The sequence below is a fragment of the Pristis pectinata genome, chromosome 6 (genome assembly GCF_009764475.1).
Source record: "Pristis pectinata isolate sPriPec2 chromosome 6, sPriPec2.1.pri, whole genome shotgun sequence".
Taxonomy (NCBI): domain Eukaryota; kingdom Metazoa; phylum Chordata; class Chondrichthyes; order Rhinopristiformes; family Pristidae; genus Pristis; species Pristis pectinata.
The window spans coordinates 50,403,816-50,431,416 of NC_067410.1; the positions used below are offsets into that span (position 1 = coordinate 50,403,816).

Below are 27,601 nucleotides of genomic sequence, written 5' to 3' on the forward strand. Positions count from 1 at the left end.
TAGTTTTTTGCTTCAGATTGCAGCATCTGTTGTGTCTCCTGTTTAGGCTTATCCCTACCTATCAGCCCTGTGGGACTGCCTCCACTGCACAGACTGTAGTGGTTTAACAGGGCTGCTCGCCTCCTTCTTCTGAAAGGGAATTATGTGGTGACCTTGCTGATGATGTCCACATCCCATGACTAATTTTTACAAGATGTCTTTGCTAATAGACTGTTGAAGGGCATAACATTTATCTTAAATCTTCTTGTCTTGGCCCACACTACAAAATGTTGATGTGGACAGCTATCCATTATGAGTAGTCCAAGTCTCACAAGTGTTCCTTTGGGTTCTCTCGGTCTGAGACTACTTTGATGAAGTTGCTGTGGTGATCATGTATAATCTGTCTCACATTCTGCCATCACTATCAACCCAAGTAACCAATCCTGCTTCAATGAGGAGTTGAGAAGGGACATATAAATAAGGTCCCAACCTAGCAAACCTCCTGAGTTTTCCATCAGTGTTGAGCCCCTTTGATTTACTCCAGGTGCTATCAGGAAGTGGTTGAGAGCACTGATACAGCAAAGGCTGTGGGACCAGGCAACATCCAGCCTGTAGGAGAGAAGACTTGCACCCAGTACAGTTATGATGCAGACTTCTACCCAACAATGTGGAAAATTGCCGAGATGTCCTGTTCACAAAAAGCAGAACAATTAAACATCTAATCTGCCCAATCTTCATGATCATCGGCTCTGATGAAGGATCCTTGACCCAAATCATTGACTTGGAGTTTCTCTCCCCACTGAGGCTGCCTGACCTGCTGAGTGTTTTCAGCATTGTCTGTTGTTGTTCCTCCCCCCTAACAGTTGTCAGGAGCTGTGTTCTTTCTTAAAACTAATTCAAGGGATGTGGGCTTTGCAAGCTGAGCCAGTGTTTAATTCCCCTTGAGAAGGGGGTGGGGAGCTGCCTTCTTGAACCACTGCAGACCTTAAGACGTGGGTGTACCCACAGTGGTGTTAGGGGTAGAGTTCCAGGATTTTGACCCTGTGATGGTGAGGGAAGGCAATATATTTCGAAGGATAGTGTGTGGCTTGGAGGGCAACTTCCAAGTTATGGTGTTCCCGTGCTTTTGCTGCCCTTGTCCTTCTAGTTAGTAGAGGTCATGGGTTTGGAAGTTGCTGTCTAAGGATTCTTGGTGATTTGCTGCAGTGCATCCTGCAGATGGTACAGACTGCTGCTGCTGTGTGTTGGTGGTGGGGGTGAGAAATTTTTTGAGGATGGGGTGCCTACCAAGTGAGCTGCTATGTCCCATATGGCATTCGGGCTTCTTGAATGTTGTGAAGCTGCACTCATCTAGGCAAGTGGAGAGTGTTCCATCACACTGCTGACTTGACCCTTGTAGATGGCAGACAGGCTTTGGGGAGTTAGGAGGTGAGTCACTCGCCGCAGGATTCCTAGTCTCAATCTTGACTGTCTAAAGCTGCTTTGTGTCTTGCAATGCTGCGTCCTGTAGTGTGGATTTTCCAGTCATGTCAAGTGCCCAATTAGTACCCAGCTAAAATGCAACAAATCATGGAGAAACAGCTTCAATTTGGTGTCAAATTGAGAGCCGCCTGCATCTGGCCTTGGGACATGCCTTGTAGAAACTTCAGGGAGACATCCTGCTCCCCGAGCATCGCGCATGGAGTTCATTCGGGGGGGATTGCTACCTTGCCATATTTTGTCCAATAATTTTATGGACCATGGGTGTACAGTTTCTAACTAGATGCTCCCAGCCTCTAGTTAGAAACTGTATACCCATGGTGCCAGGAGTGAGCAATGATTCCTGGCAGTCTGGTGACAACTTAAAGGGGTGGGCTTCACTCTAAGAAATTCAGTGAATGTCCGTGGAAATGAACATGTTTAAAAGGAGTCTGTCGGTGAAGGAACAGCCAGAGGGGCTGGAAGAAGAACAGGAGAGCAAGGTTCCCATCGGTCTCCCAAGTCATCTTTCTTCATCCAAGGTGAGCTACCCCACAGTTTCAAACCTGAATTCCATTTGTTAATTTTCTAACTCACTAACCTACCATTGGCAACTCTCAGCTTATAGTACCTCCTAACTTGAGTATCAGTTGCAAACTTCAAAGTAAGCTCTTTATTTGTTCATTCAAATTACTGATAAATATGCTGGAAAACTGAGTCTCAGTACTGGTGGCTGGGCAGTGCTAATCTGTCACATCTCGTCCATCAGATCACATTCCCCACACTTGTTCTCCTGCCACTCATTCAGTTGCTGGTGCCTGCCCCGAGCTTACCTTCTAGTTCCTGTGGGCTCCTTTTTGTGAATAATCTCTTGTAATAATAATCGTTTCAAGTGTCCATTCACAGAAAGCATCAATAGACACAACTTCATCCACCATGTTAGTAATCTCCTCAAAAAATGTATTCAAACAGACCAACCCTTTGCAAAGTGAGCTAATGATTGGTTTGACATCCTTGTAACTGAGTGCAGTTTTAGTATGTACAGATATAAAAATAAATTAGGCACCAAGAGGTTTTCTCAGTCTAGTTTTTATTCAGTTTTTAAAGTTTGAAATACCTACAAAATATGAATTCATTAAAAAAAAATCACACTAAGGTCTCCAGTAAAACATTCAGTACAGGTTCAAATAAACTCTGTGCCTTGTTGAAACCTTTGTCAGAGATGTTCCACAGAGTCGAGAGCAAGGTACATTAGAAGCCTTTCTGAGCTGCTCTGGCCTCCCGAGGATCACTCTGCCCATCTTGGTAAACACAATTTTCATGGCCCCTGGACAATCCTGGGCAATCCTGATGTTCTGGTTCCCTTGATATCCCTCTCTGATTTACCTGGGGTCAGTATTGCTGCAAAGTTTGGGATTTTTTGACATTTTTGTTTTTCTTTTTACCTCCTTAGCTACCTTAGTGCCCAGAATATCACTGAATTTCCTGCTCACTTGTATGTTCCACATTTACCCAGTCATCCTGGGATTTCTGACATTTCTGGCCTTCCAATCTAACCATGCTATACTTCACTGCACCATCAGCAATGGATGATAGCTATGTGGCTCCCACCCATATTCCAAGACCTGAATAAAACATTCCCAAGTACTGAGGGAAGGAGCCCAGATCCATAAAGAACCCTTCATGACTTCATAACATTCCAAGCATTTCCCAGAACACGAAGGGATGTGTAAGTGGAGGCTGTTGCTAAGTAGGGTAACACAGCGGGAGATAGCAATGAGATAAATGACCAATAAATGACACACCCTGCCATTCTCTTGATACTGTACTGCGGTCTCCAGAAGGATTGAGCTTTGTCCTGCACATAAGGTACAGGAAAACTCCCAGTCTGACCAATTCCCACCCATCAGCTGGATTTCCCTCATCCTAAAGGTAACAGAGGAGCATTTCTATCAGGTGGTGCTGGCTCACCCACTCACCTGCTTCCCAGAGCTCAGTCTGGGAAAACTCAGTTCCTGACCATTGCAAAGGAGCTGAATCCAAGTGGCGAAGTGGGAAAGACTGGGCATCAAGGCAAAACTTGACCAAAAGTGGCAGGAAGAATGGGAATCAGTGGGAGAACACTCCATTGGGAGCTATACCTCACCCAAATGATGAATTTGGAGGCCAGTTATCAGCCTTGGACACCACTGCAGAAGCATTTTGGGCATTTACCTCAGAAACAACAATTCTCATCTGCTGTGTCACCAACAGTCCCTCCAACATAAGTCGAAAGAAGGATCATTGCTGATGGCACAGTTCAGTTTACGCACAACATTTCAGATGAAGAAACAACCTGGGCCAGGAAGCAACAAGATTTGGGCAGCCATCAGTCTTGGGCCAGTCAATGGCCAGTAATATTCATGCACTACAAACAGCCATCGTAAAATCACCAATAATTGATATTAATAGCTACCACTGGCCAGATATTTAACTGTACCACAGTGTATATAGTGGGGTTATGTGACCAGGTCATATTCATGAGTGACTCACGTCTCAACTTCCCAAGCCCACCACCATCTACAGGGTACAAGTCAGTGGTGTGATGGAATATTCCCCACATCTGGATGAGTGCAGTCTTTACAACTCTTAAGAAGTTTGACACCATCCAGGACAAAGCAACCCACTGGAAAGGCACCCCATCTCCACCCTAAACATTCATTCCCGTAAACAGTGGTGCACAGTGGCTGCAGTTTGGATCATCTACAAATGGCATTGCAGCAACTCATTAAGGTTTCTTTAATCGCACCTCCCAATCCATGACTTCCAGTGGGTCTAGGACAGGAGATGCATGATACACCTGCACTGGAAATGGATTGTCATCCATGCTCAAAATCCTGGAAACCCCTACCAGTTGGCCTTCACCAGAGAGACTGGTGTGATTCAGGAGGGTGGCAGTGAATAACTATATAAAAAACTATCCTAGATTGTATATTCAAGTCACTAAGCCTGAACCTAAATCACTGACTCAGAAGCAACAGTTCTACAGGTGGTCCCATCCCCCAAAGGAGTCCCATTTACCTCTTTCAAGACCTTTAGGTGAAGGTTCAAGATGTCACTGTAGCATTTAAAGAGTAATGACTCCTTGTGTCCCGGTTGGCATTCCTTTCCTAACCAACATCACCAAAATCAGATCCACCAGTCATTTATCTCATTGTTATTTGTTAAATTTTGCTGTATTCAAAGCGGTTACTTTTATTTTATTTTGGAAATTAATACATCCCCAAAGGGTATGTGAGTGACTCTAAAATGATTCTAAAAAGTGTAATAATTGTTTTTTTCTTCTTAGGTGACCGGCCACAGTGATGCCCCTGATTCCATCTGACAAGTAAAATACCCCAAACCTTTGGGCATCCTGCCAATGCATTTTATCCCCATCTTTGCTTCCATTCATGCTCCCAGTTTGATCTCCCCGCCCCTCTGATGTTACTGACCTCGCTAACCTTGCTGGCCACCAATCTCTTTGTTCCCTCTCATCATTCGATGACTTTTATCTCCTTGATGCAAATGGATGTTTTGTTGATGCAACAAATGAGGGAGGATGGATTTTTACTTTCTGTTATGTTTACATTTCCAAATTTATTTTTTCCCTCACAGCCAAAGGAAGGGAAGATGATTTACAGTATCTGTGTGGCACTAACCACTTAGATAAAGGAGGCATTATTTACTGTCACTGGATTGGCAAGTGGTGTTTCCCTTCAATTTTTGTTGAAACTTATTTAGGAGATTACATATTAAGTAAAAGTTTGTGGAGATCCTTGATCCCCCTGTCTACTCCTGTGTTTATTGTATCCCTGATTCCCTCAATCTCCTATCCACTGCAGTGTTTGAGGTCACACTGTTCATTCCAGTGTTTATTGAGTCACTGATTCCCTAGATTTCCCTGTCGATCCTTGTGTTTGTCATGTCCCTGATTCATTAGATCTCCTTGTTCACTCCTGTGTTTATTGAGTCCCTGATTCCCTAGATTCCCTGTCCATCCTGGTGTGTCCAATCTCCCTGGCCTCTGTAGCCAGTGTAGATTCCTTCCTTGACCTGCCTCCCTCCTGTTTTCTTCCACTTGGAACCATTCAGACTTTCTCCTGGACTTGGATGGAAAAGTTAATGCACAGTTTTATGCTGTGTTAAATCGACATCAAGAACAATGATTTAATGTTAACAATGTATATATAATACTGACATTACATCATAATGTAATAAATGCGGTGCCCTGCAGGGGTAACAGGACAGCCATCAGGATCTGAATAATTCTCAGATCTCTTGGGGGCTGTGTTCATCTATTAAGACCAATGGTACAAGACAAAGATATTCTTCACAATTCTGTGCTAGCTACCCTGGTCTAAACTATTGGAATGATGTGTTCCCGTCATCTCCTCAGTCATTTTGTCAAGTCCAAAGTTTTTGCGCTCACTGAGTTCTGATCTTTTCCTGTTATTTCCTCTTCAAATCACAACATCATGCAGTAAAGGAGGCCATTTGGCCCATTTTCCCTGTGCTGGTTGAACAATAGATCCTATCGTTCCCATTGCCCTGCCCTTTCCTCAGTGTCTGAAGGGTTTTCCCCTTGCACACATTAATCTACTTGGACCTGCTTTCATGGCTTCCCTGCAATTCACGGACATCCCATGAGGGTGTTTGTCATCAGTTTGTTGGAGGGCTGGTGGACATTTTGTGCCAAACAGATCTGCTGACTGGAAAGTGGACTCCAACTGCTCCAACACGTTTAACAGACTATTCCTGCCCAATGGAAGAGCAGTCAAAGAGATGAGATGGCAATATTCAATAGCAAGTGGTGGCATGCCCCAGCTGATGTGGAATGAACCCAGAGTCCCTCGAATTGTTGTTACACTGGATGCGGTAGATGGAGGTTAGATGAGAGGTTCTGATGGAGAAGACAAGGAGAAAATGCATCTCGGGCTGTAACACTGTTAACAGGAGGACCAGAGATTTAGCTGAATAGAGGACATGAAAATATTTATCTGCTGTGATCCAGAATGCATGGCCTGAAAGAGTGTGATGTCAGGAACAAGGACCGCCTCCTGGAGCCACTTAGTTAAATGTTGTACAGCTTGGGAGAAGAGTAGTGGGGCTGATTAGACCACCTGTGGAAAGAGTGGATGTAGCCCCAATAAAATGAATGGCCCTCTTCTGTGCTCTTTGATTCCAGCTGCTGATTTGATCCTTGCTTGTGTGCTGCTTTTAACTCGTATCAGATGGGGAGAGAGGAGCAGTGAGGGATAACAGGAAGGGAAGAGGTAGCCACCTCTTGGTTATTCCTGCTTTGGAGAGAATATGACAGAGTGGGGCTGAGCTGTGTCACTGAGTTCACATCCCAAGGCCACTTGGGGTGCACCTGTTGAGAGTGGTTCCTTGGGCAGTGAGCAGGACAGTGGGTGGCACCTACAGGCCCCATCAGGAGTTGCCCGAATTGGAGGTGCAAAGGGTATTGGTATTGGTATATTATTGTCACTTGTACCGAGGGTGAAAACAGTAACAGTACAGAGTAAAGTGTCACAGCTACAGAGAAGGTGCAGTGCAATAAGTTGCAAGGTCACAACAAGGAAGATCATGAGGTCATAATCATCTCATTGTATAAAAGAACCGTTCAATAGTCTTATCACAGTGGGGTAGAAGCTGTCCTTAAGTCTGGTGGTACATGCCCTCAGGCTCCTGTATCTTCTACCCGATGGAAGAGGAGAGAAGAGAGAATGTCCCGGGTGGGTGGGGTCTTTGATTATGTTGGCTGCTACACCAAGACAACGAGAGGTAAAGACAGAGTCCAAGGAGGGGAGGCTGGTGTCCGTGATGCGCTGGGCTGTGTCCACAACTCTCTGCAGCTTCTTGCGGTCCTGGGCAGAGCAGTTGCCGTACCAAGCCGTGATACATCCAGATAGGATGCTTTCTGTGGTGCATTGGTAAAAGTTAGTGAGAGTCAAAGGGGACAAACCAAATTTCTTTAGCCTCCCGAGGAAGTAGAGGAGCTGGTGAGCTTTCTTGGCCATGGCATCTATGTGATTTGACCAGGACAGGCTATTGGTGATGTTCATACCCAGGAACTTGAAGCTGTCAACCCTCTCGACCTCAGCACCATTGACGTAGACAGGTTCATGTACACCGCCCCCTTTCCTGAAGTCAATGACCAGCTCTTTTGTTGACATTGAGGGAAAGGTTGTTGTCATGATACCATTCCATTAAGCTCTCTATCTCCTTCCTGTACTCCGACTCATGGCTGTTTGAGATACGGCCTACAACGGTGGTATCATCTGCAAACTCGTAGATGGAGTTAGAGCAGAATCTGGCCACACAGTCATGAGTGTATAGAGAGTAGAGTAGAGGGCTGAGGACGCAGCCTTGTGGGGCACCAGTGTTGAGAATAATCGTGCCGGAGGTATTGCTGCCTATCCTCACTGATTGTGGTCTGTTTGTTAGACAGGCAAGGATCCAGTTAAAGAGGGACTTGGGAGGCCTAGTTCAGGATTCCCTAAATTTAACTTGCGGGTTGAGTCGGTAGTAAGGAAGGCAAATGCAATGTTAGCATTCATTTCGAGAGGACTAGAATATAAACAGATGTACTGCTGATGCTTTATAAGGCGTTGATTAGACCACACTTGAAGTATAGTGAGCAATTTTGGGCCCATATCCAAGGAAAGATGTGCTGGCTCTGGAGATGGTCCAGAGGAGGTTCACAAGAATGATCCCGGGAATGAAAGGTTTAATGTATGAAGAGTGTTTGATGGCTCTGGGCCTGTACTGCTGGAGTTTAGAAGGATGAGAGGGGAATCATTGAAACCTACTGAATACTCAAAGGCCCGGATAGAGTGGACGTAGAGAGGATGTTTCCAGAAGTGGGAGAGTCTGGGACCAGAGGGTACAGCCTTGGAATGAAGGGATGTTCCTTTAGAACAGAGATGAGGAGGAATTTCTTCGGCCAGAGGATGGTGAATCTGTGGAATTCATTGCCACAGACAGCTGTGAAGGCCAAGTCATTGAATATATTTAAGGAAGAGATTGGTAGGTTCTTGATTGGTAAGGGGATTAAGGGTTACAGGGAGAAAGCAAGAGAGTGGTGTTAAAAAGAAATCAGCCATGATTGAATGGCGGAGCAGACACGATGGGTCGAATGGCCTAATCCTGCTCCTATATCTTATGGTCTTATGGGTCTCTGGATGCTGGTTTTCCTCCAACAAAACTGGTCAAAACAAGCACTCATGAAATCATAGCATTTTACAATACGTTGAGGAGGGAGACATTTGGCCCAAAATGTGTGTGGCAACAATTCAGTCAATACCACTTCCCCTACAATTGTTTCCTTGTCAATTATTTACCAATTCCCCAGTTGAAAGTCACAATTGGACCTCACTGCTATCATTTTTCCAGCCAGTGTATTCCAGATCTTAGTAACTCACTTAGTAAGATATATCCTCCCCAAGCAGTCCGACCCAATCACCAGCTCTCCTCCTGTCCACACTATCTAATGTCGTCATTCACTATAACATGTGCAAGACCCTACAATCCTTCCTTGTGAAAATGGAATGGGATCATCATGGAATACTTCCCGGCTCCTCGCTTGCTGCTGCCAGTAGATAACTGAGAAGCCTCAAGGAAAGGTGGAAAACCTGGGAAGTTGAGTCACTGCACGGCTGCAGCCAATCACAGCACAGGGCGGGGAATCTATTGTTAAAGCAACATTCACGTAATGGCACTTGACGTCATTGGGTCACTGAGAACGCACGAGCTGCCAGAGTTTCATTCACTGAAACAAAAAACAAACTGCTGGAGGAACTCAGTGGGTCAGGCGGCATCTGTGGAGGGAAATGGACAGTTAACATTTCGGGTTGAACCCCTTCATCTGGCCTGAAAGATAGAGGGGAGAGAGTCGGTATAAAGAAGTGAGGGGGAGGGTCGGAGCAAGAGCTGGCAAGCGATGGGTGGATCCACGTGAGGAGGGGTGATAGGCAGATGGAGGAGGGAAGAGCAGGAATAGCGACAGAGGCTGGGAGGTGGTAGGTGGAGACAACAAGGGGTTGCAGATGATGGGATCTGGTGGGAGGGGAAGGTGAAGCATGGAACCAAATAAGGGAGGTGGGGAGGGCAGATGGGAACAGCGGAGGAGAGGAGACCCAGTGGGAGGAGTGTGTGGGTGATGGACAAATGGAGTGGGTGGAGGAGGGGAGAGAAACAGTGTGATGGGGGGGCTGGGTGTGAGGTGGGTGTAGGAGGAACTGGGTAGGCCAGGAGGAGAGAGTCATGAATTTCAGATAACCTGCTCCACCTCTCCGTCCCTCTCTTCTTTCCTCATGATCTACTCAGTTCCACCTACACCCACCCCACCGTGCATCCCCACCCTCCCAGCCCCCATCTCACTGTTTCTTTCCCCTGCTCCACCCACTCCCCCACCGTTCCCATCTGCCCTCCCCTCCTCCCTTATTTGGTTCCATGCTTCACCTTCCCCTCCCACCAGATCCCATCATCTGCAGCCTTTTGTTGTCTCCACCTACCACCTCCCAGTCTCTGTCACTATTCCCACTCTCCCCTCCTCCATGTGACTCCCCTCCTCACCTGGATCCACCCATCACTTGCGTGCTCTTGCTCTGACCCTCCCCCTCACCTCTTTATACTGACTCTGTCCCCTCTATCTTTCAGGCCAGATGAAGGGTTTCAACCCGAAACGTTAACTGTCCATTTCACTCCACAGACGCTGCCTGACCCACTGAGTTCCTCCAGCAGGTCGTGTGTTGCTCCAGATTCCAGCATCTGCAGTCTCTTGTGTCTCTGTTTTTATTCACTGGTATCTCCTCAGTGCCTCTTTGTCTTAATGACTCCACTGACCTGCCATAAAACTATAAGTCGTTACCAGTGACTATTCTTTAAAAAAAACACTTTATTTACATTAATTACAGCAACACATACTAACTCACAAGTTATCTACTTATTAAAAACCTTTTATACATTGAACATAATAACCAGATTTGTCACACACTTAGTTTGTACCCTGGTCTGGAAGAGTTGGGGGATGGGGGGAGGGTGTGTGACTGGGGAGATGGAACAGGGAAGGGGTAAAGAGTGAGGGAGGAAGGGTCAGGGAAAGTGGAGGAGCGGACAGCAAGGGCTGATTTCGATCTTCATAGTGACGACGTTGTGGAGTCCACAATCTCTCGCCCATTACACACAGTCGGGACGTAGTGCACAGCGGAAACTGGAGGGAGAAATGTTGAGAAGCTTAACTCAGCGTTAAATGTTTCATTGGTTAGGAGACAACGCAGTCACGACCCAGCAGTGAGCAGGACCAGACCTGTGGGCACAGTGGGCAGTGATGTTGGAGCCACTGTTGTCCCTCGTGCTCCCACTTCCATTCATGAGGACATCCTTGTAATGCTCCCCATTTAACCAGCCCACTCTTGGATACGGTGGGTGAGCTGCTAGAGTGGAGGGAACGGGAAGCTTGTCTGCCCTAAGGAAATGCCCCCGAATGTAAGTCAAATAGTTTGAAGAGAGGAGAGGAGGCAGGAGCAACAAGGACATCTGTCATATATGACACCAAAATAGGTGGTATCATAGACAGTGCAGAAAGTTATCGAAAATTACAGGGGGATCATGATCAACTAGGTAGGTAGGCCGAAGAATGGCAAATGGCGTTCGATTCAGATAAGTGCCAGGTGTTGCATTTGGGAAGTCAAACCAGGGTAGGACTTTCACAGTGAAGGGTAGGGCCCTGGGGAGTGTTATGGAACAGAGGGACCAAGGAGTACAGGTACATGGTTCCCTGAAAGTGAAGTCACCGGTAGACAGGGTGGTGAAGAAGACATTCACCACACTGGCCTTCATCAGTCAGGGCACTGAGTACAGGAGTTGGGACGTTTTGTTGCAGTTGTACAAGATGTTGTCTACAGTTTTGGTCACCCTGTTACGGGAATGTTGCCAGGACTCGATGGCCTGAGTTAATGGGAGAGGTTGGGCAGGCTAGGATTTTATTCCTTGGAGCATAGGAGACTGAGGGGTGATCTTATAGAGGTGTATAAAATCATGAGGGGTATAGATGGGGTGATTGTACACGGTCTGTTTCCCATGGAAAGGGAACCAAAAACTAGAGGGCATAGGTTTAAGGGGAAAGATTTCAAAGGGACCCGAAGGGCAACTTCCTCACGCAGAGCGTGGTGCGTATATGGAAAGAGCTGCCAGAGGAAGTGGTTGAGGTAGGTACAATAACAACATTTAAAAGACTTTCGGACAGGTACATGAATAGGAAAGATTTAAAGGGATATGGGCCAAATGCAGACAAATGGAACGAGCTTAGATAGGCATCTTGGTCAGCATGGACCAGTTGGGCCAAAAGCCTGTTTCCGTGCTGTATTACTCTAGGACTCTACATGAGTGGTTTAAGGTGGCAGTGATTGATGTAGAGGGTCTGAGGGCATGCTGATCTCCCCACCCCTCTCCTGGCCAAACTCTGTGATGGGGGCATGCCGGAGAGGGAGATACTCACCGTGGGAGTGAACAGTCCCTGAGCCGGTCACACTGAAACGGCTGGTTGCCACCCGGTGAGTGACTACGTTTTTCTGGGGCTGGAAGAGGATGATATGGATCTTGGGGGCGAACAGGCAGCCTAACACAACGGAGCCACTCAGACTTACAGAGATGCACATGGTGGTTGTCTGGACCTGTGAGGAGAGAGGAGACAGTGTCAGATTATTAAAAGCACCGGTCCTTTTTAAAAGCCACCTGCTGATTACAGGGGACAGATAAAACTGGAATCTGAAGCAAAAAACAAACTGCTGGAGGAACTCAGCGGGTCAGGCAGCACTTCCCTCCACAGATGACCCAACTGATTGCAGGACTTGCTGCATTAAGACAGATCAAATCTCAAACCCTGGCTTTGTGGATAGGTGGTGAAGATTTTCCCAAAGGAAAACCAATAGTTCTCAATGTTTATCTCTCAATCAACACCAGCACCTGTTTAAATGGTCTTCTATTTCATTTGCTGTTCTCCCAGGATTCAGGTTCTGTGCAAAGAGACTACAACGTTACCTATAAAACATCAGTGCCCTCTCTTAACAAGTCATTACTTGCCTGTTGATGTGGAGGGGGTTCACCATAATCCAAGGAGTGGTTAATGTTTAACCTTCTCTTTGCCCTGTTGCACCAGGGCCTTCGCTACGTGTCCAAGGCAGCTGAGGATGGTCTAAGAACACCAGCCTTGCCGATGATGCCCCATCCAAGGACAAGTTAGAGAGGACAAATGTGAGTTCTTTCACTTCTTTTACTATGAAGTCAGAGACACAGAGACCTGTCAGAGACACAGACACAGAGACAAGCAACGTGCCGTGCAAGACAATGTGACGCAAGTGATGCTGGTTTGTTACATCCACAATTAATAGTTAATCTGCCAGCAAACCCTACTGAAAATCAAAAGCTGCAGATGCCAGAAACCTGAAATGAAAACAGAAACTGCCGGTAACACCCAGCAGATCAGGCATCTCTGTGGAGAGAGAAAGGAATTAATGTTTTAGGATGAAGACCCCAAACATTCATTCTGTTTCAAAAAACAAACTGCTGGAGGAACTCAATGGGTCAGGCAGCATCTGAGGGATGGTCACTGTTTGGGGTCAAGACCCTGTATCAACACTTTCTCTTGCGTCTCCATTAGCTCTGGTTCTCTTTTCACAGACACTGCCTGACCTGCTGAGTATTTCCAGTGTTTTCAGCAAATCTTATTCAATGGTCATAAAATAATATGAACAAAGAAAAGTGATCTCCTAGACAAATGCAGGCTGATTTTAAATGGCAGTGTTTACCGCAGGGCTGACCTTGATACAAGGAAACCCCAGCAGGAGGAGACTAGTGGCTGGTGACTAAGAGTATGAATGTTACTGTTCAAGCATAAAGGAGCTTTTTCATTCCACATTTACCTGCTTGCCAAAGGCACGTGCAGCAATGAAGGATTGTATACTTGTCAATGCTGTTTAATTCATGGCTTTGAATGGGATATGCTGAGTGTCACAGATAAAATACAGGAGAAATTATTCTGGGGAGATGGGAAGGGAGGGAAGAGGTGGTGAAGGGCAGTGTTAAGTGGGGAAGGTAGGGTCATACAGCACAGAAACAGAGAAACAAAGGACTGCAGATGCTGGAATCTAGATGAAAAACACGATGATGGGTGAGTGGGGATTACCTTAAGTGGGAGAATTCAATATTCATGCTGTTAGGAATTGAATTATTGTTATTGAATTCTTCCACTTTAGATAATCCCCAGCCCCCTTCCCCACAACCCCCACCCCCCACACCATGCTTCTTGTCTTCTTCCCTTTCCTAGCCTTTTTTTTTCTTCTCTCTCTTCTTATCTTTGACCCATCCCCTGGTGAATCTGCTCTCCCCTGCTGCCCCGCACCTTCCTATCACTATCTCTTACCTGCATCTACCTATCACCACCTTGTGCCCACCCCACCTCCTCCCTTTTGTCCACCTATCACTGCTCTGCTTTTCCCTCCTACATATTGGGCTTCCCCTTTTCCTATCTTCAGTCCTGAAGAAGGCTCCTGACCCGAAACGTTGACCGCCTGCTTTTCTCCACAGATGCTGCCTGGCCTGCTGAGTTCCTCCAGTATCATCATGTTTTTCAGCACAGAAACAGGCCTTTCAGCCCACCATGTTCATGCCAACCATGCCCATCTATATTAACCCTGTTTAAAGCACTCAGTCTGTAGCCTTCCATGTCTTAGTAATTCAAGTGCTCATCCTGATTCTTCTTAAATATTGTAAGAGTCTCTGCCTCCATCACTTCCTCAGGCAGTGGGTTCCAAATCCCAACTACCCTCTGGCTGAAAAATGTCCTCCTCAGATCCTTCCTAAACCATTTATCCCTTACATTAAATCTATGCCCTCTGGTTTTAGGCACCTCTGCTATGGGTAAAAGTTGCCTACAATCTATACTCCTCTTGATTTTATATCAGGTCCCCGCTCAGCATTCAAGGCAGACACCTGCACAAAGGGTAAATCAACAGGGAAAATGGTAAAACACCAGGGGAAAAGGTAAATCAACAGGGCAAAGGGTAAAACACCAGGGGAAAGGGTAAAGAATAGGTCAGTGATTATAACTGCAGTAACTTGCCAGATTAAAGCTGAATCTAGAGCCAGATTTTGGGATCATGAGTATTTTGTGAAATTTACATATTTATTGAAAATGGGAACACAAGTGAGCCATGTTTGGAACTGTGGACCAAGAATAAAATAATAAAATTGGAAGAGATTTTGTTGAGACGTATAAATTCTTACAGGCTTCTGGGCAGGTGCAGGAATGATGTTTCCCCTGAACTACAGGTGCCTTGACCCATAGGGTCACAGTGTGAAAGTCAGGGGGTCAGTCATTGAGGACAGAGATGATGAGATATTTCTCCACCCAGGGGATAGTGACCCTTTGGAATTCTCTCTCCTCGGTTCCTGTGGAGGCTGCGTACATTCATAAAACCATAGAACAGTACAGCACAATACAGGCCATTCGGCCCACCATGTTGTGCCGACCTTTAAACCATGCCTAAGAGTATCTAACTCCTTCCTCCCATATATCCCCCTATTGTAAATTCCTCCATATGCTTATCTAACAATCTCTTGAACTTGACCAACGTACCTGCCTCCACCGCCACCCCAGGCAGCACATTCCATGCACCAACCACTCTCTGGATAAAAAACCTCCCTCTGATATCTCCCTTGAACTTCCCACCCATTACTTTAAAGCCATGCCCTCTTGTATTGAGTATTGGTGCCCTGGGAAAGAGGCGCTGGCTGTCTACTCTATCTATTCCTCTTAATATTTTGTACACCTCTATCATGTCTTCCCTCATCCTCCTTCTCTCCAAAGAGTAAATCCCTAGCTCCTTTAGTCTCTCCTCATAATCCATACTCTCCAAACCAGGCAGCATCCTGGTAAATCTCCTCTGCACCCTTTCCAACACTTCCACATCCTTCCTATAATGAGGCGACCAGAACTGGACACAGTACTCCAAGTGTGGTCTAACCAGAGTTTTGTAGAGCTGCATCATTACCGCGCGGCTCTTAAACTCGATCCCAGGACTTATGAAAGGTAACATCCCATAAGCTTTCTTAACTACCCTATCCACCTGTGAGGCAACTTTCAGTGATCTGTGGATATGAACCCCCAGATCCCTCTGCTCCTCCACACTCCCGAGAATCCTGCCATAAACCTTGACTCCGCCTTGGAGTTTGTCCTTCCAAAGTGTACCACCTCACACTTCTCCGGATTGAACTCCATCTGCCACTTCTCAGACCAGCTCTGCATCCTATCAATATCCCTCTGCAATCTTCGACAGTCCTCCACACTATCCACAACACCACCGATCTTTGTGTCGCCTGCAAACTTGCTAACCCACCCTTCTAGCCCCGCATCCAAGTCATTAATAAATATCATGAAAAGTAGAGGTCCCAGAACCAATCCTTGTGGGACACCACTAGTCACAGCCCTCTAATCTGAATGCACTCCCTCCACCACAACCCTCTGCTTTCTACAGGCAAGCCAATTTTGAATCCACACAGCCAAGCCTCTCTGGATCCCATGCCCTCTGACCTTCTGAAGAAGCCTACCATGTGGAACCTTGTCAAACGCCTTATTAAAATCCATGTAGACCACATCCACTGCACTTCCCTGATTAATCTGCCTGGTCACCTCCTCAAAGAATCCTATCAGGCTTGTGGGACATGATCTTCCCTTCACAAAGCCATGTTGGCTGTCCCTAATCAGTCCATGATTCTCTAAATGCTCATAGATCCTATCTCTTAGAATCCTTTCCAACAGCTTGCCCACCACAGACGTAAGGCTCACTGGTCTGTAATTCCCTGGACTATCCCTACTACCTTTTTTGAATAAGGGAACAACACTTGCTACCCTCCAATCCTCTGGTACCATTCCCGTGGACAACGAGGACTCAAAGATCCTAGCTAACGGTTCAGCAGTCTCCTCCCTCACCTCGCGGAGCAGCCTGGGGAATATTTCTTCAGGTCCCGGGTACTTATCTGTCCTAATATTTTCTAACAGCTCCAACACATCCTCTCTCTTGATAGCTACATGCTCTCGAACCTTACCAACACTGTCCTCAGCGTCATCAAGGACCCTCTCCTCGGTGAATACTGAAGAGAAGTATTCACTGAAAACCTCACCCACTTCCACAGCTTCCAGGCACATCTTCCCGCCTGTGTCTCTAATCGGTCCTACCTTTACTCTCGTCATCCTTCTGCTCTTCACATTAGTGAAAAAAGCCTTGGGATTTTCCTTAACCCTACTCGCCAAAGCCTTTTCATGTCCCCTTGCTCTCCTCAGCCCCTTCTTAAGTTCCTTCCTTGCTACCCTATATTCCTCAAGATTTCTATCTGATCCTTGCTTCCTAAACCTGATGTATACTGCCTTCTTCCTCCTAACTAGTTGTTCCACCTCTCTTGTCACCCATGGTTCCTTCACCCTGCCATTCTTTCTCTGCCTCACTGGGACAAATTTATCCCTAACATCCTGCAAGAGATCCCTGAACAATGACCAGGAGGGAGATCATAAGATATCAAGAGATATGGGGTTAGTGCTGAGGTAAGGATCAGCCATGTTGTTATTTAATGGTGGAGCAGGTTCAAAGGACCAGATGGCCCATTGCTGCTCCTTATTCTCCCTCATAGAGACATAGAGCTATACAGGAAACAGGCCCTTTGGCCCAACTCATCCATGCCAACCAAGATACCCATCTAAGCTAGATCCACTTACCTGAGTTTGGCTCATATTCTTTTAAGCTCTTCCTATGCATGTACCTGTCAAAGTGTCTTTTAAACATAGCGCACAATAGTACAGTAGTTAGCGTGATGCTCTTACAGTGCCAGCGATCGGGGTTCAATTCCCATCGCTGTCTGTAAGGAGTTTGTACGTTCGCCCCATGTCTGTGTGGGTTTCCTCCAGGTGCTCCAGTTTCCTCCCACATTCCAAAGACGCACGGGTAGGTTAACATGGGTTTAAACTGGCGGCGCAGACTCGTTGGGCCGGAAGGGCCTGTTACTGTGCTGTATAAATAAAGTTCTTTTTTTAAGTTTTAAAAACATTGTAATTGTACCTGCCTCAACCGCTTCCTCTGATAGCGCATTCCATACATGAGACATCCTCTGCATGAAGAAGTTGCCCCTCAGTTCCCTTTTAATCTTTCCCCTCTCACCTTAAACCTATGCCCTTTGGTTTTTGGTTCCCCAACCCTGTGCATTTTCCTTATCTATGCCCCTCATGATTTTACACACCTCTAAAAGGTCACTCATGTGCTGATCAGAGAATTGGTTGCATCATTGAGCACTTGTCAAGTGGGTCACTGTCAGTGATGTGGGGTGGGGCGGGCTTGTCTTCGAATGCTCTCTCCATTACAAGGAGAGTGCTGCTTACCCGGTAGTCACTGGAGGTGACATAAAAGATGGGCAGGAAGGCCAGCCAGATGATGCAGGTGGTGTACATGGTGAACCCAATGAACTTGGCCTCGTTGAAGTTCTCGGGGCACTTCCTGGTTTTGAACGCGTACACGGTGCAGAGCACGATGAGGATGACGGTGTACGTGAGGGAGGTCAGCATGCTGGACTCCTTGGTGTTGCACTTGAGGGTCACAATGTCCCTCTTCTCGGGTGTGGTCTCCTTCCTGGTGCCAGGTGCTTCCAGCAGCAGCCAGATGGTGACCACGACCAGCTGGCAGGAGATGAGGGCCAGGCAGATGGCCACCTGGGAGGTGGGGTTGATGCACCGGGGCCTCTGTGTCCCGTCCTTCACGCCGTTGAAGATCCTGGCGATGCGGTTGGTCTTGGTCAGCAGGGCAGAGTAGCAAACGGCAAAGGAGGAGCCGAGCCCCAGGCGACGCAGGGTGCAGACTGCAGTCGAGGGCTTGGCGATGAAGATCAGGGTCATGCTGTAGCACATGAAGACCCCGATGAGGAGGATGTAACAGAGCTCTCGCCCCGAAGCCTTCACCACGGGCGTATCGTTGTTTTTGATGAAGATCGCAAACACTGCAATGGTGGAGATGAAGCCCAGGCAGGAGATGGTGAGGGGTCCAATGGCCCAGGCATCCTCCCACTTGATGTACTCCTCGGGGAGGTCGTAGCAGGCGCTGAGGTCCTCGGTGGGCCAGCGGCCAGGCCCGCAGTCCATGCACGTGAACTCGTCGTAGAGAAACTCGTAAGGGTGGCAAGCGATGCAGAGCCAGCAGCAAACATCGCCCGGCTGCATGCTCTTTGCTTCATTCTTGGCGCAAGGGTCACTGCACTGGGACGTTGGGATGGATGCATTCGCCCAGGGGATCAGGCTGGTGTTCAGAGTCAGACCTTCATCCCAGTAGCCGACCTTCTGGTAGGCATACCTCCCGCCTTTGTTCTGGAAGTTGAAGATATTGTATCGGCCGATTCCATCTCCGTATGCGTCGAATCGAATCTCACTGTGGGTGTCATGAGGTCTGAACGGAGCTGTGGGAAGAAGAGAAGATATTCAGTGGTGCATCTGCGAGGTGACAGGATCAGATCAAGACAAACATTTTCTGCTCAATGAAACTTAGGTTAGGCCGCACTTGGAGTATTGTGTGCAATTCTGGTCAGCCTATTATAGGCTTTGGGGAGGGTGCAGAAGAGGTTCATCAGGGTGCTGCCTGGATTAGAGGGCATGGGACTGGACAAACTTGGAATGTTTTCTCTAGAGCAGTGAAGGCTGAGGGGACACCTGATAGAGATTTATAAAATGATGAGAGGCATGGATAGGGTAGAGAGTCAGAATCATTTTACCAGGATAGAAAAGTCAAATAGAGGGGGAAAGGTCAAAGGAGATGTGCGGGCAAGTTTTTTTTACACAGAGAGTGCTGGGTGCCTGGCACGCACTGTCAGGAGTAGTGGTGGAAGGCGATACGTGGTGTTTAAGAGTCTTTGAGACAGGCACATGGATATGCAGGGAATGGAGGGACATGGATCACGTGCAGGCAGAAGAGATTTAGTTTAATTTGGCATTGTGTTTGGCACAGATATTGTGTGCCGAAGGGCCTGTTCCCGTGCTGTACTGTTCTGTGTTCTATGTTCTAAACGTGGTTTGCACTCTGGCTAATGTAATCCTTGCATCCATTACACCTCTCCCAGTGGGAATCACTCTCTCTCGTCATCAACCTGCTTTTAAAATCCAAATGCAGCTGTTTGGAGACTACTTTGATCGGTGCACTCTTCATCCTGACGATGTCCTGTGTTACTTTTCCTGACCAGCAGACCCTCTCCCAGATGGGATTACACTTCCTGAGTGAGGCTAGATGGTGTGCACTGGTAGACAAGTAGTAAATGGAACACATTATTCAGGAGGTCTTAAAGAATAATGACCAGACAGGGCAAGCACTCCACAGACCTGGGTTAAAGAAGCATATTGGCGTTCCCCAAATCATGACATCAGCAAAGGTCTGGGCCTCCCTGTGTGGTCAGCGCAACCTTCATCCTAGCAGGAGTTACATGAACAAGATGAGCTGCCCAGATATCCTTGCTTTATCACACCCACTACTCCCCTGGTCCATTTCCTATTGCAGCTCTGTCAGCCTTTCATGCCATTGTAAAGGACCCTAATCCACTGTCTGGATAACTATGGCCTCACATTTAACATTTGCACTCTCTGGATCAGCTAATTGGAGAGGCAGATGTTCTTGAGTTGAGGGAAACATGCGATACTCTTAGAGTGCTGCACAGACAAGGGTGCTGCCTTTAGGATGAGCCAACACAGCATGTTCCCTTTCTCTCTGGAGAGTAGAGAAGACACCATGCCCCTATTGTTGGAGTGAATGGGAGTCCTCTCCAATATCTAACTCAGTATGGCTATAGCCAAGAAAACACACTAGCACCTCTACTTCCTCAGAAGGCTAAGGAACTTCAGCATGTCCCTGATGACCCTCACCGATTTTTACAGATGCTCCATAGAAAGCATCATATCCAGATGCATCACAGCTTGGTATGGCAACTGCTTTGCCCAAGGTCCACAAGGAATTGCAGAGAGTTGTGAACGTAGCCCTGTCCATCTCGCAAACCAACCTACCCTCCATTGACTCTGTCTGCAGTTCCTGCTGCCTCGCCAAAGCAGCCAACATAATGAAGGACCCCTCCTCCACCCTGTCATTCTCTCTTCTCCCCCCTTCCATTGGGCAGAAGATAAAATATCTTGAGAACATGCAACATCAGGCTCAAGGACAGCTTCTATCCTGTTGTTATAAGACTCTTGAACAGACTTCTTTTACTATAAAGATGATCTCTCAATCTACCTCAAGGTGGCCCTTGCACTTTATTTGTCTACCTGCACTGCACTTTGTCTGCATCTGTAACACTATATTCTGCATTCTGTTTTATTTTTCTGTTGTACTACCTCGATGTACTTAGGTATGGAACTGTATCTTGGTGCAGGTACAATAATAAACCAATTACCAATATTTATCAACCAACACCACTAAATCAGGGTGGTCATTTATCTTCAGACTTTGTGGGAGCTTGCTGTGCACGAATAGGGTGCTGTGTATCTTGTATTGCCACCTTGACTACACTTCAAAACAGAATGTGAAGGGTGCCGCGCAAATGCAGGCTCTTTTTCTCACTGATGCCATTTACCATCGAACTGGACTTTGATGATGTAATCCTTGTAGAACTTCTTCCCATTCATGGGCCTCATCTTCTCACAGATGCTGGTGGTGTTGGGGCAGAGAGCTCGCTGCATGTTGTGCAGGGCGTGAGCCATGGCATACACCGCATTCAGTACGAACATGATCTTAGACTCCTGCTCAAACTTCGCCTTCTTCAGGGAGTTCCTCCCGCAACCCGGTGTCCTTAAGTTGCAATGGAACTTCTGTTCCCAGAACTCCCTAAACCAGGAATTCCTGCTGTTATTGTAAGGGTTGAGGTTGACAAAGTAGGTTGCAAACTGCTTGATGGGATAAGCTGCCAACTCAATGGTGATGGCTCCCTTGGCGGCCTCCTCGTTGCCTCTGACCACATTTTCCAGCGCTCCCCAGCCGTCACTGGCCACCCACAGGTAGGACACGTTAAGCCTGTGGGCTGCAGCCAGCAACTCTCGAGCGTCCTCACTCTTAGTGAACAGGACTACCACCTTGGCATTCGGCTTCTGCATCAGGGCCTTGATGACGCCATCGTAGGTCTTCTGGTTCATCGAGCGGCCGACCTTCTCCGAGGTAGCGATGCAGATGTTGCGGGAGCGAGCCTCCTGCTCGAAGGCCTCGATGCCGGTCTCGCCATAGTCGCCCTCGGACGCCACGGTGGAGACATAGGTCCAGTTGAAGAAGCGCAGGATGTCAGACATGGCTTTGGCCTGGTAGAAATCAGGAGGTACGGTCCGGGCAAAGTAGTCATAGCGAGTCTTGTCGCTCAGCTTGGCACTGGTGGAGGCGTAGCTGATCTGGGGGATCTGGAACAGGCGAAGTAAGTTGGCCACCTGGAGAAGGCGGAGAGGAGAGTGTTAGTGCACTTCCCTGTCAGGCAGAGCCCTGGACAAACCTTCCCTGTCAGGCAGAGCCCTGGGCAACACCTTCCCTGACAGGTGGAGTCCTGGGCAACACCCTCCCTGTCAGGCAGAGATCTGGGCAACACCTTTCCTGTAAGGTGGAGTCCTGGGCAACACCCTCCCTGTCAGGCAGAGCCCTGGACAACACCTTCGCTGGCAGGCAGAACCCTGGGCAACACCTTCCCTGTCAGGTGGAGTCCTGGGCAACACCCTCCCTGTCAGGCAGAGATCTGGGCAACACCTTTCCTGTAAGGTGGAGTCCTGGGCAACACCTTCCCTGCCAGGCAGAGATCTGGGCAACACCTTTCCTGTAAGGCAGAGCCCTGGGCAACATCTTCACTGACAGGTGGAGCCCTGGGCAACAACTTCCCTATCAGGCGGACTCCTGGGCAACACCTTCCCTGACAGGTGGAGCTCTGAGTAACACCTTCCCCGTCAGGTGGAGTTCTGGGCAACACCTTCCCCATTAGGCGGAAACCGGGGCAACACTTCTGCTGTCAGTCGGAGTTCTGGGCAACACCTTCCCTGTCAGGTGGAATCCCTGACAGATCTAAAGGGAAAAGAGCTTAAGGGTGTGTTGTGGTGATGAAGAGGGGAGTGAAAGCAGCATACTTTCGCCATCTGCAACCTGTAAGTCAGGAGAGACTGGGTTTAAACAGCAGCGAGATGTGAGGAGTATTGGGAATGAGAGTTGCTGCTAGGTCAGCGGCCTCTCACACCCCATCTTACCCCTCAGTTCCTCCAACCCCACCTTTGTTTCCTGGGGAATTATCACCTCTGATCTCCCTTTTGCTACCGCTGCCTTCCACCCAGTGCACTCGTTATGCTCTTTTCCTGGCTCTGTACTTACTTAAAATCTCATCAAAAACGTGATCACTTTGTTTTCCTTATTAATATTGGTGTCTGACATGACTTAAGGTCAAAGCTCTGGAAGAGATTCACCAGGATATCAGCCCACACTGCAGTGAATTGCTTCTGGACCAAGATAGCAACTTGATTGATGCCTTCCACTGCGAGCCTTCTGCTGGAGGCCAGCCCTACAGGGTTCAAAGCTCACTGACCAGAAACTTTAACTCTTCCTCACTCCACCATTTCCTCCTGGCCTGAGAGGTTCTAACGTTTACTCATCTGCACGATTTTACCTTTGTTTTCATGATGTCTGTTATCTCAGCTGACGTGGTAAGGCCACTAAGGTATCTTTATCTTTATTAGTCACATGTACATCAAAACACACAGTGAAATACGTCTTTTTGCGTAGTGTTCTGGGGGCAGCCCGCAAGTGTCGCCACGCTTCCGGCGCCAACACAGCATGCCCACAACTTCCTAACCTGTACATCTTTGGAATGTGGGAGGAAACCGGAGCACCCGGAGGAAACCCACACAGACACGAGGAGAACATATAAACTCCGTACAGACAGTGGCTGGATTTAAACCCGGGTCGCTGGCGCTATAAAGCGTTACGCTAACCGCTACACTACCGTTCCTGCCACTACATCTTTAATATAACTCCTTTAATCTGGCATGCTCAGGAATTTGCCAGCCTAGCAGATTTTCTGAAATATCAGATGTCATTGTATTGATGCCCGATTGCATGATTCATTCAGTTTTTCTTTAAACAGTACACAGTAGGATAATAAATTTTACAGTGAACCCTAAGTTTAAAGGAAGGGCGAGAAACAGAACCAGGAAAATTTCAAAGGAGCACAGCCAACCGAACCAGGTGAGTTTAAAGACAGCGCGGGAGCTTCTGGCGAGTGGGAAGGGAGTGCAGGGATTGGGGCCCTGGTAAGTGGGAAGGGAGCATAGGGATTGGAGCCCCGGTAAGTGGGAAGTAAGTGCAGGAGTTGGGGCCACAGGGAGTGGGAAGGGACAGTGAGTGGATGGGGATTCACCTGGGGAACCACAGGTAATCTGTGGTACCTTTTGAAATGCATCAGTTTGGGCCGCTGCACCTGTCCATTTGCCTCATTCCTTACTTTCACTGTGAACCTTGGGGGATTTCCAAATAGTCGGGCAGCAGATTATTGGAGTTTTACTGTACACTACACGTACTGTACACTCAGACTGGTTTCCATTTCCTTTTCCCACTCCTCCAGGAAGAGAGCTTTTTGTACTGCTCCATTCCAAAGTGAATCCCATTTCTACTCTCTGCTTCCCCTATTGGAATCTCGCTGGAGAAACAATGCATTCCAGGCCAGTTCAACATGTTTCCCAGCAAAATCACTCTGCTGCACCCCCCAGTTTAAGCCGCTGCGGCCAATTAAATCCTCCAGTGCTGCCCTCTAGAAGGCTACAGACCTAATGTGGGCAAACGGGATTGGTCTAGGTAGGTGCAACTGGCAGTATGAACATGATGGGCCGAAGGGCCTGTTTCTATGCTGTACCACTCTATGATCTCTGAAGCTGCCTTTGTAAATGGTGAGGGCAATTCACTGTGGGGTGGGCAGATATCCTGGTGACTCTCTTCCAGAGGTCTTGCCTCATGATAGGTAGTATAGATCACATGTTTCATCAATATTAATAACATGCCAAGTGAGAAAACACGACTGATCTGCTTTCCACTGCAGCTCTGTGTATAAGAAAGGTTAGATCCAAGTATTATTACTCCATAGTCTTCCCATTCTGTCCCTCAGCTGTTGACTGGACACCTCTCCAAGCTGCCCAACTCTGTTGCAACAGTTTCTGTGGAACTTCAGGATACCCCACGTCAGAGCATTGACCTTACGTTTACAGGCACTGTGGGACAGCTCTGGGAGAATACCTCCCCACCCTGAAGAGGGAGGAGTGACAGTAACTGCAAGGGAACCTGTCAAGCAGTAACTACACCTCTCCCTTCCTCCACATCCCTAAACACCTGGCTCCCAGCAGCTGGAAGATATTCCACCTTCTATTGGTCACTGCTGGTGGGTGCTTACCCCTCCTCCCGGAGACAGCCAACAGCACACTCAGGATTGGATCTCCACGCTCTGGCCCTCCCTCTGCTGATTGGCCTCCCTCCACTGGGTGAGAGGTCAGCTGAGGGGAGGGCAGGTTAGCAGAAAGACTTCAAAGACCATGTGAAAACTGAAGACAGAAGAGACTAGATGCTGGAATCTGGAGCAACACACAAATTGCTGGAGGAACTCCGCGGATCAGGCAGCATCTGTGCAGGGAAATGGACAGTCGAGATTTCGGGTCAAGACCCTTCATCTGGACTAAAGGATAATCACCCCTCCTCACCTGGATCCGCCTATCACCTGCCAGCTCTTGCTCCACCCCTTCCCATTACCTCTTTATATTGGCTCTCTCTCCTCTTATCTTTCAGTCCCAATGACTCAAAACATGACTGTCCATTTCCCTCCAGTATCTTACGTATTGCATGTGAAAAGTGACTTGCAATTCCTCAGCACCTCTTGTGACTCCAGGAGGCGTTGGCCTTGTTGTAATTGTGGGAAATGAGAATACCAGTGTGTGCACAGCAAGATCCCAGGAGCATTAATGACCAAAGAAGATCTGTGCATAAATTGTGACCTGCTGTTCCTTCAGAAGGCTTGATCAGTAAGTTTGCAGATGACACAAAATTAGGAGGTGTTGTTGATAGTGAAGAAGGTTATCGTAGATTACAGGGGGATCTTGATCAGTTAGGGAAGCGGGCTGAGGAGTGTGAAATGGATTTCAATACAGATAAGTGTGATGTGATGCATTTTGAAAAGTCAAACCAGAATAGGATTTATACTATGAATGGCAGGGCACCAGGGAGTGTATTGGAAAAAACGGACCTATGAGTACAAGTGCATAGTTCGTTGAAAGCGGGTAGACAAGGTGGTGAAAAAGGCATTTAGCATGCTGGCTTTCATTAGTCGAGGCACTGTGTATAGGAGTTGGGATATTATGTTGCAGTTGTATAAGTCACTGGTGAGGCCACACTTGGAGTAGCATAGATTTGGTCACCCTGTTTTCTAAAGATATGGTTAAACTGGAAAGAGTGCAGAAAAGATTTATGAGGATGTTGCCAGGCCTACAGGGCCTGAGTTACACGGAGAGGTTGGCCAGGCTCTGTCTTTATTCCTCAGAATGTAGGAAAATGAAGGGCAACCTTATAGAAATGTTTAAAATTATGAGAGGCATAGATAAGGTAGATGGTAACAGTCTTTCCCCAGGGTAGGGGAGTCCAAAACTAGGGGTATAGGTTTAGGGTGAGAGGGGAAAGGTTTAAAAGGAACCTGAGGGGCAACATTTTCACGCTGAGAGTGGTAAGTATATGGAATGAGCTGCCAGAGGAAGTGGTTGAGGCAGGTACAATAGTATCATTTATGAAGCACATGGAGGGGAAGGGCCTGGAGGGATATTGGCCTAATGCAGAAAATTGAGACTAGCTAGGTAGACAACTTGGTCAACATGGACTTGTTGGGCCAAAGGCCATGTATCTGTGCTGTATTGCTTTGTGACTCTATGACTCTAAAATGGAAAGGTTGCAGCCTTCCCTCAGGAGCTCCCAGGAGGGGGCAGCATTGCTCCAATTTGCTGGTAGCTAAGCTCCCTTCATATAGAATGCAAGGGACCTATTAAATGTTCATTTTCTAAAATCAGGGAAAACTTAATGTATATGGTTCATAACCAGAGCAGAACCCTCTGCTGGATAAACAGAGGGAAATACAACAAACTCTGTGCAGCGATTTCAATATTCATTGTCAAGGGCTGTTCAACAGATGCAGCACTGACTAAGGAGGGTTGAGGGATGGGGTTCCAAAGGGTAACTGGACTGTAGCAGTGAGGGAACCAACTTAAATAAGCAAAACAGAACAATAGCCACACTTATTTATGCAGTGCCTTTAACACAGCATGATATCCCAGGGTGCTTCACAAATATAAGGAAAAGCCTGGACAGATTGGCCAGTTTAAAAATAACACCTGTGAGAGATGGAAAGGTTTACAGAAAGATTTTGAGAGCTCAAGGTCCTGGCAGTAGAACGCACAGATGCCTAGAGTTCAGCTATTAAACATGCGGTGTGAACAGAAGGTCATAGCTGGAGGAGCAGAAATGTCTTGGAGGGTTCAAGGGCTGGAGGAGGTTAAAGAGATGTGGAGGGGCTAGACCACAGAGGATCTGGAAACGAGGTGGGAATCAAGGCATTGCTTAACCCAGAGGCAGCTGGGTCAGCAAACATGGAATGTGGAAGATATATTAGGTTCAGAGCTGATGATCTGAGGCAGGAGGAAGGCTGGCTGATGTCACCAAGGCTGTCTTAGTGAGTGCAGACATCTGCAGTAGAAGCTCAGCTCAGAGTCTGAGTCAGCTTCAAGCAGTTGCCAAGGAGAAGGATGCAGCCAGTTGGTAGGGAACTGAGTTTGTAACAGCCACCACAGACAGTGGCTACAATCCTCCCTGGGCTGGTGGAAGGAAGTGTTTGCTCATCCAGTATCAGATGTCAAACAAGATGTTTGCAATGTTGAGATTATAGAAGGATCAGGAGAGGTTCATGTACATAACTTCCTGTAAATGGCAACACAAGTAGATAGGGTGGTAAGCAAGGTGTACGGTAGGTTTGCCTTTATTGGTCGGGGAACTGACTATAAAAGCTGGCAAAACTGCAGCTGTATAAAACTTTGGTT

General features: G+C 47.5%; 1 protein-coding gene across 4 annotated transcripts in view; it reads right to left on the reverse strand.

Annotated features, from left to right (window-relative positions):
• Positions 1 to 10,183: 10,183 nt before the first annotated feature.
• The window catches only part of LOC127571540 (metabotropic glutamate receptor 2-like), a 57,160-nt gene continuing 39,742 nt past the window's right edge, over positions 10,184 to 27,601 (reverse strand). For all 4 annotated transcript variants that reach the window (XM_052018008.1, XM_052018007.1, XM_052018010.1 and 1 more), the window contains 4 exons: positions 21,103 to 21,940; positions 17,888 to 18,951; positions 11,960 to 12,134; positions 10,184 to 10,672 (listed from right to left, as the gene is read on the reverse strand). In XM_052018008.1, the coding sequence (XP_051873968.1) occupies positions 10,599 to 10,672; positions 11,960 to 12,134; positions 17,888 to 18,951; positions 21,103 to 21,940 (2,151 nt within the window). In that variant the 3' untranslated portion in view covers positions 10,184 to 10,598. The remainder of the gene's footprint in view (positions 10,673 to 11,959; positions 12,135 to 17,887; positions 18,952 to 21,102; positions 21,941 to 27,601) is intronic.